The following is a 15,468-nucleotide window of genomic DNA, read 5'->3' as shown; positions in this document are numbered from 1 at the left end:
CTGGAAAATATTAGAAAGTCCCAAAATAGACCCTCAGATAATTGGTTTCCTCAAAGGCAATAGTGATAATTTGGTGGGCACGTGGTATGTGGTCAATTAGATATTTTTATGAAAAGAACAAAAACAAACTGCAATTCCTGTCTTAATGTACAGATTTAAGATAGACCATAGACCTCAATGTAAAAGCTAACATTATTAGGCTTCTAAAAGAAAATTTATGAAAATATCTTCATGACTGTAGGTAGGCAAAGATTTCTTAGAAAAGACATATAGAAAGTGCGAATAGTCAAAGAATTGATAAATTGAATTTCATCAAAATTAAAGGCTTCTGCACTTCTTTTCGTAAAGAAAATGAAAAGACAAGCTATGGATTGAAAGAAAGTGTGACAAGCATGCTCAGCAATGGGGACTGTCCTTTAATGCTGGTGGGACTTTCAAATTGTCATGAACACTTGGAAATACTGTTTGATAGTTATCTACGGAAGCAAGAAATGTGTATGTCAGATGACTCAGAATTTCACTTCTATATATATATATATATATACTCATTAGAAACGCGAGCACTTTTTCACATAAAGATGGGCAAGATTGTTTACTGTAACCTTATTTTCATTAGCAAAAGACTGGGACCAGTTCACACGTCCATCAACAATAGAAGAGACGAGACGAATGTGGTATACACTTACACAATAGAATACACTGTATAACAGTGAAAACAATTTAACTGCCCTGAAAATAACTGGATGACTTTCACAGACATACTGTTGCATAAAGAAGCCAGATACAGAAGAACACACTGTGGTTCCATTAATGTAAAGTTAGCACAAGGCAAAGCTAACCTGTACAGCTTAGTGATACATATTTGGGTGGTAAGACTACAAAGAAAAGCAGAAAAGAGATTAACAGAAAGATCGGGTTCATTTGTGAGAGGGAAAGGTTGGTGATTGAATAGGGTGTTTTTTGGGGTGCTAGCAGTGTTCTATCTGTTGACCTAGTGGCTCTGTATGTTTTTGTTTTTTATATACTAACCCACTGTTTCATGTTTTTTTTAGAAATGTGTCTTGTTCACAATAAAAATAGTTTAAAAAGAGAAATACGTAATAGCAAATATAAATGTTAATATCTTACATAATGAAGGTATTTTACAAGATATGTTCAAAACACATAATTTTTAAAATGTGTGTGTCTAGACACATAGACACACACAGAGTAGACACAGAGTAAAAACACAGGAAAGATTCATGTCAGAATGCTAACAATGGACATCTCTGCATTTTACATAGAATGCATACTATTTTATAACCAAGAAACTCTTCATTAAATATTATTTAATAAAATTAGCACTTGTAGAGGGTGTTGTCCTCTATAGAGAAGACTGATTGGGTTATTTATACTGTGTTGTTCAAGGAAGGATTTAAAGCTGCTTTGTATGCAGTAAATAACATTTTGAGCAAAAGACATGTATGCATTCACATAGAGACACTTCAGGCAATGGTGTGGTTATTAACAAAACATACCTTAGCTGCAGGGAGAATAATGGAAATTACCCAACAATTTTTTAATCCTAGACTGTTTCCTGAATTCAATAGTTCTTTTATATTTCAACACAAAAAAGAACAGCATTTTTATGTAGCTGGTAAAAGGAACACTGCAGTTTGATTTTTTTAAAAAAGGGAATATTGTCTGAGGCCATGGAATTTGGTCAAAATGCTTGACATCCCATGGCTTCAATTTTCTGTGAAAAAAGCAACAATGCCTACCTCGCAGGTTGTCTGGAGTGTAACGTGATATCATATAAATGCTCAAATGGGGGTACTTGTATACCTGCCTTGTAGAACTGATTTCTGGGAAGTGTTGGAAAGGCAGTTTCATTTTGATTGCATAGCGGCGGGGGGTGGTGGGGGTGGGGAGGCTCTCCATTTCAGATTTGTGCGTAGGTGTGTAGGAAGGTGGGAGCGAGGGAGGGTGGCTGCATTGCTTTCATAGAAGACCATCCCTGACCAGTACTCTGCATCATTAACCACGTAGAGCCAGTGTTCCATTGCGCTCTTTCACAGACTTAGAGAGGCTGCAGCTTGTAACTGGGAGGTCTCCAAGTCTCTTGGTTTGTAGGAGTATCCTGCTTCACGTCCCTTTAATTGGTTTACTGCTTTCTGAGTCCCAGAAATAATATTTATTTTGCTCAGAGAATTTTGAGCTCAGTAGGGTGTAGACATTTAAGCTTCCCAGATTCTGTAGCAAAAGGAACTTGAAAATTAAGTGATGGTACTTACTTTTTTATGGTCTTTTTTTCAGAGGTTGGGTATTTGAGAAGAGGAGGAACATAAAATGTGTGGTATCTTCTTCCTTAAGATTCTGTTTTTTTAAGTCTCCACCTGGGAACTTGAGGACTTCCTCCTTGTATGAAAGTTGCATTGCCACAAAGTCTGTGCTCAGCTCTGCTCTTAGTCTCTGCAGCACTCATGAAACCCTCTGATGTTCATTTTCTCTAATATCCTTCAGGTTACTGAGTATCTTAGCTGGATGGATTTGTGGACATGTTAAGTTAAATTTTGAATGGGGAGCTGGTATATTGCCTTGTCGTATACCTGGCATTTGAAGAGTCCTGAATGCAACATAAAATGAGGGTATGTAGTACCCCATCAGTATTTAAAGTCTATATGGAAAAATCATACACACCCCCCTGCCCCCCAATTTATGATCTCTGGGCACATCAACTTGGTGACACAGCGACAAGCAGAGGGACAATGTTAAGGAAGCCAAATATAGTACCTACCAGTTAAGAGAATTAGAACTCTTTCCACGTATTGCATCCCATGCACGTGCCATCATGATGGAGTACCCTTTCTCATTCTCCCTCCATTATGGCTCCTTCTTCCAGGGCACATAGACACCTGGGTGGGTTTGTTTCTTCTTTTTGAAGGTTTAAAAAAAAAAGGCATATATTATTACTCAGAAGAAGTATGGAGGGTGCTCAGTGCAATTCATGGTTGCTTGAGCAGCTCAACAGTGTTCTCAAGGACCTGGGCTTTTTCCATCGTCTCTGCTGATGCTCACTGTTTCGGCTCTGACCTCGTGCTTGTTCCCCGCTGCTGCAACATGACTGCTACTGCTCATGCAGACACTTACACGTGACTCGGGCAACATTTTACATAGCCAGTCTAGGGGTCCACCGGCTTGCTCTTCTTTTCCCAGACAGCTGCAGGGTGAGGTGCTTAATCTGGGAGGGCAGCATGGGAAAAAAGACAAAACTGATTTTGAAGAGGTTTTAAATAATGTATCTTGGGCATTTGTACAAAATAAGTGACTGTATTTTTGAACATGTAAATTTAAAACACGTATACGCTAGTGACGCATATAGGCTCCAAAGCCAATGTAGTCTTGAAATATGTGAGATTCAGAGTGTGATTTGCTTCACTAGATCCCTAAAAAATATGTTGGTACTTGACAGTGTTCTAATTTTTGCCTTTTGTGTGTTTTTTTTTTTTTTTTGCATGTACATGTTGAAAGTCTGTAAGTCAATTACTTAATGTTTCCTTTAATGTTTTTTTTTTTTTAATTTTTGATGGCATATTTCTCCTTATGCATGACCTTGGGACATTATAAGATGCTCAGTGAATACTGCTGACTGATTGTGGTACTCAAGATAGACTTTTTAGTTATATATTGTCTTTTTCTATCCTCTTCTTTGGTTAAAAGCCATATTCCTTGCGAACCTACTGATTGTTGAATTTATTCCAAAACTCCTGCCCTCTTAGCCAGTCAAATCAAACACTGGGAGGTTGCAGTGGGAGAAGGGCAGATGTGGGAAGCCCTTCGTGGCTGTACCCCTGAAGACTGTGATGGCTCTCTCCACTTGCCTCTTTCCCTTTGGTATATCAGAATTAACACTCTGGAGGAAAGTAACAAGTAATATACACTGGAGTTAATCAATGTCTCCATTGCAGTAATACTTTCCTGCTCGTTAAGGTGTGAGGCTTGTTCAGAACACTCTTCTATAAGCTTAGCACATAGAGGAACAAACACATAGTCTGATTGGCAAAAACCCAGCAAATGACATTCAGCCCTATACAGCTTTGTCTTGTCACCCAAACCCAAAGCATTTTGGACCCAGGTCTGTCTGTCTTTGTTACTATGTTAGGTAGATCATTTACTCTATGTCAAGACCAGTTTTTACCTCTTCCTGGAATCTTCTCTCTAACCCCTCTGGCCATTGAGAAAATGGGTTACTCCATAGGCTGTGTCCACAGCTTCAGCTGAATTGAATTCTAAGCAGTTTTAAAGGTAGTTTCCTGGATAAAGACATGATCTCATCCTCCATTTTTACAGTACCCTCAACTCCTGAACATCTTATCATGCTGAAGTCTTTATTCCTGGGTTTATTTCTCCAGCTGTCTCTTACCCTTCCCATTTTTGGTGTCCACATGTACACTTTTGTTTTATTCACAGTTTTGTTTCCTCCTCATTAGTCATTGGTCATTGCTCATTGGTCCCCAACTTGCCTATACAAGCACATTTATTTCCATCGTATTTTCTGATACTTAGAGACTAATATTTTATCACTAAATGGCTAACCTAACTATATTTTGCAGTATAATGAGGAGATGTGTATTTATTGCACATAAATATCTAACGTATTGACTTATTCAGTAGCTTATAAAGATTTGGGGTTAATTTTGCCATTTTTTTTTTTTTCCAGAAGTTGGTTGTCAGAAACCCTACCTGGGGCATGTGATTTCCTATGAAGTTCACGCAAGCCAGGAATAATAGGAAGATGTTAGAATTGGCTCTTTCAGAGAACGGTTTCTAGTTTTAAGGGGAAATTGAAAAAAATTGGATTATAATGAGTTTATAATTTTATTCAATCATTACTTAGGGCTTTTGAGTTATTGAAAGGGTTCTTTAGTAACTATCAGTTTTCCTTGATGAATGTTTATCGTGGTTTTGTTTTTGTTTTTGTTTTTTTTCTTGGTAATCTGATAAGAATGAAAAGGAGTTAGAAGCCGAATCTATGTTGGTATACAGAAGACGACAACACTGTGGCAGCAAGTAAAGAAATATGGTGTCATTGTTATTTCACACTCTCCAAATTACCTGTGATGAGCTTAAGAGGTTTCATTCATGCATAGAAAATTTTTAATTATTCATAGTGCTTTGGTGTACTATAAAAGTCGAATTATTAACACTGTAATTTGTTCAGATAGCATTTAGTAGGAAAATATATCAGAAATAATTAATTGTTCTCAAGATATGATAAGGTAGATCTATCTACAGAGGGCAATCAAAAAGAGTAGCAGTAGGATATTGATTGCTTTTTAGAGAAAAAAAAAATTCTGTTCCATTTCTCAGTGTTAACAATTGTGAGAGGAAAATTCCCACTTGGGAAGAATGTTTTCCAGGTTGCTTCACTGCCAGGTGTTTGACATTGTGTGGAGTCTTAGATGAATAAGGCTTATGGCAGTCTTTGGGAATGACGGACTCCAAGGACCTCGGCTTTCTGCTGTGCAGACCTCTGTTTTCAGCCCTGCTAGTGTCTGTAATAATGTTCCGGTGGTTTCTCAGTGCTACTTCCGGTGAAGACTAAAGTTTGTTCCCCTGACTCCAAGATAGCTGCGGAAGAGGATACCTGTCCACTAACAAAATAAATTTAGGATGTTGCCAGTATGTGAACTGCACATTCTGCACTGTTTATGGGGTTTCACCCTTACCATTTACTGATAGAAATACACCTTGCCTCCTTTTGGTCTCCTTTAACATAGCTACGTGCTACAGATAGGATTCATAATCATTCTAAAGTTAAAAAACATCTAAATTGTATGATAGTTTGCTGTGAGGCCATCCATATTTTTCCCTTTCCCTTTTTCTCTCTCCTTGACCTAGCAGCAGGAAGCCTTTGTTTGAGGTGTTCATCTGGAACAACTTTTCCACACTTGTTTTCATGTTCTGTTAGATTACAGGGCAGCAGGCCTACCTTTGAAGCTCCTTTCTCTTTTGTTTCTTTGCCGTGCACTCCAGTAATTAACTTTGTCCTTCTTTTATTTGTTCCAGTCAATCGCAGGCCACTCTGCTGAGCATCTTCTCCCAGGAGTACCAGGTTAGAAGTTTTCTCCTTTGTGAGGGTTGACAGGTGCCTAATTGAATGATGAATGTCCCTTTATTTCTTTGTAATTGAACTGCCAGCTCTCTGATTGGGTTGGAGGATGTTCTCCTTTCCACATCGAGCACCGCCTGCGTCTCAGTGGAGGCCTGCCAAGCCTACCCATCCATCTGTCTAATAACATCTAGCCTTTGCTTATTTGGTGGACCTGTAATAAATTATGCTAAACCATTATTATTCTGACAATAATAATTTCCCTGTGTTGCGTGGTTCCATGTGCTAAATGTTTGCTGACTTGCACTGTCAGTGCCGCTTTCCATTGCTGACAGAGATGATGATAAATGACCATTGCTGGAGTGGCAGAAGGCAAGAGAGGCAGAAAATGGAGTCATTTATCATGAGATGACAGGTGTCAGTCAAGTGGCAAGTCTCTATGGAATTACTTTTTGTAGTTTTCAAATAAGTTGTTTTTAAGCAATGTTCTTCCTGGTTAAAAATGGCAATTGGATTGTAAAACTAGAGTGCAGAGGACTTAGATGGAATTGAATTGAGGGAAAATTAATACAAAGGTTGAAAGAGGGAACAAGTTTTTCTTTGCCCTCTGCAACCCTAAGCAAACTTATTTTGATTCAATTACTATGACCCCGCTGGCTTTTACATGTATACTGTACCTTGTGGTACGGTCTGAAGACATCCCAGCCAAGCAGCAGGGATTAAAATGCATAGCTTCATAGAGTAGAAGGCAAAAAGACCCACCGCCACCCAGATCCCCAAACTATTATTCAGCTGGTCCTATGTGCTAGACATTGGGATGAAGGAATACGTCATTCTGCTCTTGAACCTGATGTGTGACACAACATAAAGATCTTTTTTGTTTTGTTTCAGAAACATATCAAAAGAACACATGCCAAACATCATACTTCAGAGGCGATTGAAAGTTATTATCAGAGGTATGACCTGCCTGCCCCACTAGAGGGTATCATAGCACCTATTAATTGTAATAATAATTATGAATAAATTAGGTTACTAGATTAATTGTCTGTATAACATTCCAAGGCGTTGTGATATAAGTCTTACTTAAGACTTCAGGCATATCTTTGAGTGATTTCTCAAATGCTATGTTTGAAGAATATGGTGAGACTGTCTTGATTGGGTGTATGTGCGTATACTGTGTAAGAAATCCTTACAGTATTATGAAATCTCAGTTGGCTACTTTAAACTTGCTCTAAGTGTGTATCTTGTATAGACTCGTACGTCAATGTGCACATATCTACATATATGTGTGAAAGTTCTCAAACTAAGTTTTATTTCTTACTTAGATCAGCAAGTCAAAAAATGTATTCGAAAATAAGATTGAATTTGGTTGCACTTCTATTTGCATTTGGTTACACACTCATAGGTAGTGGGCTTGCCATTTTAGAATTAAAAAAAGACATGTCAAGTAAGGACGTATGACGATGTGTAATATACAACTGTCACATTTTAAATGGGGTTTTGTATTTTAAAAAGAAAATCTGGATATTAAATCAACAACGTAGTGTCCAGGGGATATTTTAATTTCAGTCTAGTTTATTACAAATAGTTTTCAACTTCTCTTCTAAAACAGAATCTTTAAAATAGCTCTTTTAAAAAGATTCTAAAAAGGTTATTGTCTTTGTGATATGACTGAATAATTTACAACCATAAATGGTAATGGATTGCATTAGAATCGTTGGTTGGTTTCTTAAATATTTCAAGGACATATTGGAAAGGAAAACTGTCTGAAATATGCTCTTAAGGTATTACACTTAAGATTGACAGATCAACGTGTCTGTGGTGAGAGTGACACCACCAATTTTAGATGAATGATTTTATGCACGAATATTTTATGAATGAAATGAATATCTAGATTCAGTGTTGGTATCATGTTTCTGTAAAGTCATTTTTTAAGAACTGAGAAGTGTTTATTAAAAAGTTATTGAAGTTATCCTTTTAAAAAATTACACACTATACCATATATTAGAGTTATGTTCAGTGTTCAGTAGTGGCATCCACTAAAGATACACACACCGCACACATACACACACATTTGTGTCTAGGAGAATTCCCCTCTAAACAAGTCTTTGTAAAGTTTGAGTTGATTTTTTTCAACAATTATAGCCTCCTCAGTGACACCAACAGTTAACATTAGAACCTTAATCATCAATAAAAACTGAAGAGTGGCTCCCAAAGTGCTATGAAGTCAGCAAGTGCTTTGGAATCCAGTTGGAATCCATACTCTCCAAAGGAAGACTGGACAGTTACTTCCATGTCAAAAAGTACATTTTTGTTTGTAAAAGTTACTGTCTTAGGCCATCATATAAAAGTACGACATGTCCAGTCTTTAAAGCCTTGTTGACATAAGCAGTAGAAAATAGAGCATTCCCTAGAAATTTGGAGATCCACCAGTAGGCTGCAGGGCTGTCCTCTGACGATCATTTTCATTGTTGTAAAAGGCCATTTTAATTAGATGATTGCTGAGATCTCTAAGTGCTGCTTTTTAACATTTAGCTTCATTTAAAAGTACATTTAATTATCAAAGTATGAACATGTTGTATTGGATTATCTGAGTCACTCAAGCCAGAAATAAAAGTCTTCCCTGTAAATATGGTTACTCAGTGATGCACAGTTGAGTGAGCAATAATGAGAATATATTTGTATTTCTTTAAATTATTTAAACGTGAGAATCTCAGTTGTTTCAAGGAGTCACAACATTTTGAAACAAAACTGTGAGATTTGGGCTATAATGGACAGACTAATAAGAAAGCAGCCTCACCAGTTTCTTACTTTACCCCCCTGCTTCCTGACTTTCTGCCCTGTACTCTGTGCTTGGAGATGGGCTATATTGTCACCTTTCAGACATATTGACCATACAGGCCCCTTGTCAATGTGATGGTTAAATGTCCCTGTATTCTCTGAGGTAAATTGGCCTTAAAAGATTTCTGTTTTCCAGTTGATTGTGATAAAGGCAAATTGTGTTATATCAAGACATATTTAAGCAGTTTGACAATGTTAACACTTTCTTTGATTCCTTTTCTTTGAAAAAAGTAATACTCGCACATTATAGAAATTAAACACATTTGTGATGGTCTCAAAAGGAATGAGTGATTGCCCATAATTGTGGCAGCCAGAGATAACCACAGTGGTATTTTTCATTCTAGCCTTTTGTCAATCCATTTTCATATAGATGAGGTCATACTGTATATGCTATTGTGAATCCTGAATTTTATACTTAGAAAAATGTTTATGACATAACATTACTCTGTAGAGAGCTTTTTGCAAACATTTTATTGATTGCATTACCTCATCATGTGAAAGTGTCGAAATTTACTGAATTATAACTCTGTTGAACATATATGTTTTCAGTGTTGTAATATAAAAATAATACCTGGTAAACATTTTGGTACGTAAGTATTTGCGTTTTGGATTAGTTTTCTAAGATTTCTATATATGTAATTACTGGTACAATGAGCATATAAGGATTTTATTTTATGTTCTCAAATTACTGTCTACAAAGATTGTGATGGCTTCCTACTAGCACTGTCAGAGAATTTCTGTGTCTCTGCATTCTTGCTAGTGTTGAGATGATCTCAATTCAGAATTTGAAGTCTGTATTTATAAGCCATATAATAATCCACCATGTGATTCCATCATGGTTAACTGAAAATTCAAAGTATCCAAATATCAGCCGACAATATTTTCCCAAGCTTTTGAATTATTGAGGAAATTTCCTCAATTCTTCATGTTGTGTATGTGCAGACACAGCTTCTGTGTTCATTTTGAAAACAACTCTGTTCTTTCTCCCTGTGTGAATGGCATGTTATTTCCAAACAGAAAACATACCTGGCCAAATTTATTTCGTTCCATCTAAATTGTTGCACATGGGCTTGGTGTGCACTCACAGAGACACATTCGCCAGTGGTCATATTTGCGAGTCCCCATCAGTAGCAAGGTTCAGAAATGTTGTCTCCTCTCTTTTGCCTTCTCCCAGCACACACTGTTTGAGGGCCAGCTGTATGAGCTTTAGAGAATTAGATCAATTGAATTTCATTCAGCTGTTCACACGGAAAAAAGGCTAGCTCAAATATGTTATCGACATTACGTGACATAGTTTCTGAAAATTTGAACCACTTTTTTTATTTAATTAGCACAATTTACTTCGCACTCCCTGTGTCTCATCTACTATGCCAGGAATCAAGGATACAAGTGTGCATAAGACATGGTGCCTGCCCTCAACTGCTCTGTTTTAGTGGGAAAACAGCTGCATGCGTGGAGATGGGCTCCAGAAATTTTAAAGGTAGAATCAACAAAGGTGACACTCAGCCGTAAGCTTCGGATAGAATTTTGGTAGGTTTTGAAGTTCTACCACTATAATTATTATTATGAAAATAATAAAAATCAAATAACTTTGCCTTTAATATTTTAAATCTGTACATGTTATTTTAATCTTAGATGCTAATGAATCTTTCACACTCAAAGAAACATAAAGTGGACCTTCTATGAAGATCTTGGGAGGATGGTTTCACCCACAAGATAAACACTTCTTGGTCCTCCTCTGGCAAAGCTAGAGGATGACACATCGCTTCTGTGCAAAGTAGTTTTAATTTGCAAATAGGTATTAAGAAGATGGCCCAGGTCACCTTAATGTAGTATTCAGAATCCCATCCTTCTATCTCAATTATAATGCAGCTCTTTCCTAAGGATCTGTTGGATGAAGGTTCAGCATCTGTTTATGTAGGTCTCTCTCAAGGAGGTTCCTGTCTAAGTGGAGAGAGAAACATACCATTATAAAGGTATGAAAAGTCTACACTGCACGTTTGCACAAGATACTTTGGGGATGCAGAGAAGGGTAGCACTAGGAATTTCTGATCATGTCCTTACTGAATGTTTTCTGTAATTAGCATGCCCCTGTGATGGCATATCAAAACATTTGAATAAAATGTGTCACTTGAGGACAGTTAAAGTTCCCAGAAAGGACAACTACAACTTCAAAGTAATTTTCACTTAATTTCTTTTCCCCGGTACTCCTGAAGTGCTGCAGGATAGAGTTAGGAAACAGGCTGGAGAATAAATATGGTCAGAATCAGCTCCACCCTTTTCAACATATGAAGGCACCTCAGTAGACCTTGGCAGATAGGGTTCCATTTCAGACCTTTACTGTTTACTGGTTGAGGGAGCCCAGATGGGTTACATCAGTACCCTGGGGGTTTTGTTTCTTGGCAACTAGGTCGCGTAAGCCCATAATTAGGAATGTCCACTGTATTAAGAGTGAACATATTTCTATACAGATATAGTGGATTATTGTTTGACCATCTCCTGTTTCTTTAAACCTAATGGACGTTCTCCATTGGTCATTACCAGGATAATGGTTAATGCAGCATTTACATAAAACATATAATTTTGAGTCCAAACAGTTCTCTGGCATAGGCAGTGGTCCGAGGTCTAGCTGTTCTTTGTCATTATTCCCTATCAGCTCTCAAAGCTCTGCTGTGGTCACACTAGAACCTTTCCCGGTCCTCAGACACCCCAGGCATATTCCTGACTTTGCACTTAGGGTTCTCTTGCTGAGAATATTCTTCCTCCCATGGCCTGCTGCTTTCTTTCTTAGGAGCCTCTACCTAAGTGTCACTTCCTTAGAGATGGGCATTCTGACCAACCCATCTAAGTTTACATTTTATCGTAGTATATAACATTAAATTATTACATTATATTATTTCTGTGTTCTCATTGTTTGTCTCTCCACTGAAGTATAATCTCTGTGATGGTAGGAACCATGGACGTTTTGTTCCCGGCTGCTTCCTCAGAACCTGGAATAGGCCCAACATGAGTTATCTCTCACAAGTATTTGTGGGATAAATGAATGTTAGGTAGAAAGTTATAAAGATATCCTAATACCAGTGTAGGGTTAACTAATCTGACCCGAAATCTGAACCCTTAAAGAATGTGCGTGTTTGGTGGTTATGAATACTGGATTAGTTGGTCAGACTTGACTGAACTGTTTTGGTTGTTCCTTGAGCAGGCCTGTGAGTGCAATGAAATTGTGAGTTGTGTGACATTCTGAGCTAAACTGTTTCCCAGAGACTTTTCTCTAAACTGCATTTGCTACCTTTTTTTTTTTTGTCTTTTTTTTCTGAAAGTGCTTATTTCACAATTAGATTCCTAAATAATTTTTTCAAGAAAGTCCCCAATATATGGGAAATGAACTTACTAAATTTATTTTGAACTTTTAATGATCCTGAGACTCCCTACCTTGGATAATTTGCTTTTATTCCATTTATTTTATAGAAAAATCATACATCTTCACAAACATATTTGTGAAATAACATAATTTAGTATATTCTTATGTTAGTTATATGGGAGGTCTCATATGTTGAGTTTGATTTCTACTATCAAACAAATATTGTTAATTTATTCATTCACATGGCATATTCTAGAGAAAATATCCATACCTAATTCTCTTCTCTTGTCCAATATGGCCGTTGAAAGTTATTAAATCAGTCATTTATTGAAGAAAAAAATATATATGTATAATGCAATCACCTATTATAAGCCAAGAACTGTTCTAGGCATAATAAATTGAATAAAATACAATTCCTCTATTCTCTTTGGGCTTTCACCCTTACACTGGGGAATGGGTTGAGGTAAACAAGTAACTAGGCAGATACAATATGCTCTGTTAAGTAATGGAGAGATGTACAAGGAGCTCATCGATTGTACCTTGGGACACCTAACTTACTCCTAGCTTGTGGTAGATTGAAGACAGTTAAATGTAAGCTGAATCATGAGTTCTCCAGGTGAAGGCTGGAGTGCAGAACAATGACTAGAGATGAAGCTGGCCAAGGACAGTAGGTGGGAACCAGATCATGAAGACATTTACAAGAGGTCTTGAGTGATTATAATTTAATCTTGAGATTTAATGTGGGAAAATGGCACATCCAAAGTTTTATTTACAAATAAAATCATTCTGGCTTCCATGTCTAGGATGGATTTGAAGAGGTTTTGTTGTTGTTGTTGTTGTTGTTGTTATTTTTTTAGCTAGGTTAGGGAATGGGAGGGATAGAGGTGATGACGGAAATGCAGGGCAGATAAGGTGATGGCTTGTATTGCCTAACAAGGTGTGCTGACCCACCGATGACAAGTCTGTTCCATTTGTTTCTTAATAAGGTGTCAGCCAGTGCTGTGAAACAAAATAAAAAGGTGCGATGGGTGCATGGATGCCTTTTTTTCAAACCATAAGAGCAAACTTATTTCCTTTCCATAACGTGATTGAGGTATAATGAAGCCAGGGTGTTAGGGACAGTTCTTTTTGAAATCGCTTCCTTGTCCCATGTTAGGAGATGAAAACAAGGGAGACCGATGCACTCATACTTCGTGCCCCCAACTTCAGTTAGTTAGTTGCCAGTGGTTTTGAGGTGAGTTGTTTTTGTTTTCCTTTTCCCTTTAATGCTTTCCTATGACAGTAACGTACTTTAACTAGAGTTGAGCGTGGCATTTGCCCAGGAGAAACGTGTACACACAGGGGATGCTGACAAGTCTATGCTGGCCTTTTCTTGTCACTACATTACCACTTGGCTTTGTCTGTCTAGGTACCTGAATGGAGTGGGAAGAAATGGAGCTGCCCCAGTGCTCCTGGACCTGGCCAATGAGGTAATGTTATTGTTATTATTTTACTTAAACCTGCCGAAAACCTAAGGGGCCTATCTAGAGTAGCTTTGCTTAGAATTATAATTAACCTTAAAAAAAAGAGATTTTGAGGTGCATTAGACACTTAAATTGCTCCCCGGTCTCTTTGTAGTTTTAGTAATTGGACAAAGAACTTCATATATTAATAAGTCAGTTCACATAATTAGTCTCCTTCTTTTAAGGCAAATGTATAAACAGCTTCTTGGTTTCTTTGCGGGAAATTTCAACCAAACAGCTCAAGACATGCTCTTCTCTGGATGTGTTGTCTTAATTTAGTATGAGAAATACCTGTGTAAAGTGAAGAGATGTATGGCCGAGAAAATCTGTGCTATTATGAAAATAAAGAGAGACATTGTTTACTTAAAACTGTAATGTTTACTTGATTTATTTTTTTTTGTTAGCAAACTTTTATAATGATAAAAGATACATGCCTTATACAAAAGTCTCTTTATATGAAGAAGCATACTGTTGTTCGTAACACCAAATATAAAGTGATTTATTGAACTTACTTGTTAACTCTGATCTCTTTCTGTTTGGGGAAACAAATAATAGTCTTACATTTAGAAAAGGAAACCCTAAAGATTTCCCATGAATGAAGAAGCTGTGAGAAGCTCATAATAGTGGCCGAGAGCATACCAAAGAATAAAATATTTAATTCCTAAACTTTGAAATATTTATCTGCTGTAATGAGAGCAATACAAGATTTAGTCTCACTTGGAGCTGCTTATGCAAACCTCACAGGGGCGGAATGCAGTGTGCACTGGTTTTGTGTTGTGTGATAATGGGCAACATAGCAGCAAGGCAGAGAATGCGTGTGTGCATTAAAGATGACTCAGTGCTGCACGCATTAAGTGCTGTGGCAGCAGCGAGTTGTACTTGCTACATGGGCAAGGAAGGACGGCTTCTCTCGCAGCTTCTGTCTGCTCTGCACCACCACAGTCAGCAAATGAGCAATTACCTATCAGTTACTAGAAGGTTTTAATAGTTGAGGCAGTGTCTACACAATCTGATAGGGTAGTTAACATATAAAATGCACTTCTCTTCCTTGCAAACCATACTTTTTCTGTTTCTAAAGCAAGGTGGTTTTTAAATGTCTTCAGACTTGTTTGTTACGAGTTGATTCTATTCACAACTTGAGGTATCTGTGCTGTAACTAGGAATTCAGTGATCGTCCCTTATGAAAAGAAAGAGTGAGCTAACAGCGTCTAGAAATAACATGATGCAAGCATGGTACTCATTGTTATAGATGATGATACTGCTGGCATACATAAGTTTTACATAGTAGCAGTTTACATTCATTTGAATGTCTAGTGGATGTTTCCATTGAGCCTTGCTTATCTGGCTGACCTCAGGTTCCATCTTCTAGTAATACGGAAAATTTTTAGCCACTAACACATTTTTCTCCTGTATCGGTAAAGTTGTTATTTACCATGAATATATAGAATACTTAGCCAAAGAAAATAAAGAGTCGTTAAAGACATTTTTTTTTCTCTCTCCCTTGGCTGCAGATTAGTACAGAGATAATAGCACTTTCTGATTGACTGCTACCGCATTAGGGAAATTTGGGAATAACTCGGACCAGATTATGGCTTCTAAACAACCAAGCTGCCATTTTTATATGACAGTTAAGGCTTAAAGGACATATGCTTGCATCTGGTGACAATTGATGT

At 37.3% G+C, this 15,468-nt stretch overlaps 1 protein-coding gene across 17 annotated transcripts in view; it reads left to right on the top strand.

Annotated features, from left to right (window-relative positions):
* The window catches only part of CB3H15orf41 (chromosome B3 C15orf41 homolog), a 296,333-nt gene that overhangs the window by 43,808 nt on the left and 237,057 nt on the right, over positions 1-15,468 (top strand). For 14 of the 17 annotated variants that reach the window (XM_023255524.2, XM_045059575.1, XM_045059576.1 and 11 more), the window contains exons 2-4: positions 6,049-6,094; positions 6,983-7,047; positions 13,702-13,762. In XM_023255524.2, the coding sequence (XP_023111292.2) occupies positions 6,049-6,094; positions 6,983-7,047; positions 13,702-13,762 (172 nt within the window). Of the gene's footprint in view, positions 1-6,048; positions 6,095-6,982; positions 7,048-10,306; positions 10,463-13,701; positions 13,763-15,468 lie in introns of all 17 variants that reach the window. The other 3 variants (XM_006932656.5, XM_045059577.1, XM_045059573.1) reach the window with 2 other exon arrangements.

This window comes from Felis catus, chromosome B3 (assembly GCF_018350175.1).
Source record: "Felis catus isolate Fca126 chromosome B3, F.catus_Fca126_mat1.0, whole genome shotgun sequence".
NCBI lineage: Eukaryota > Metazoa > Chordata > Mammalia > Carnivora > Felidae > Felis > Felis catus.
The sequence above is the reverse complement of the archived record's forward strand: the minus strand, read 5'-3'. Positions and strand labels throughout refer to the sequence as shown.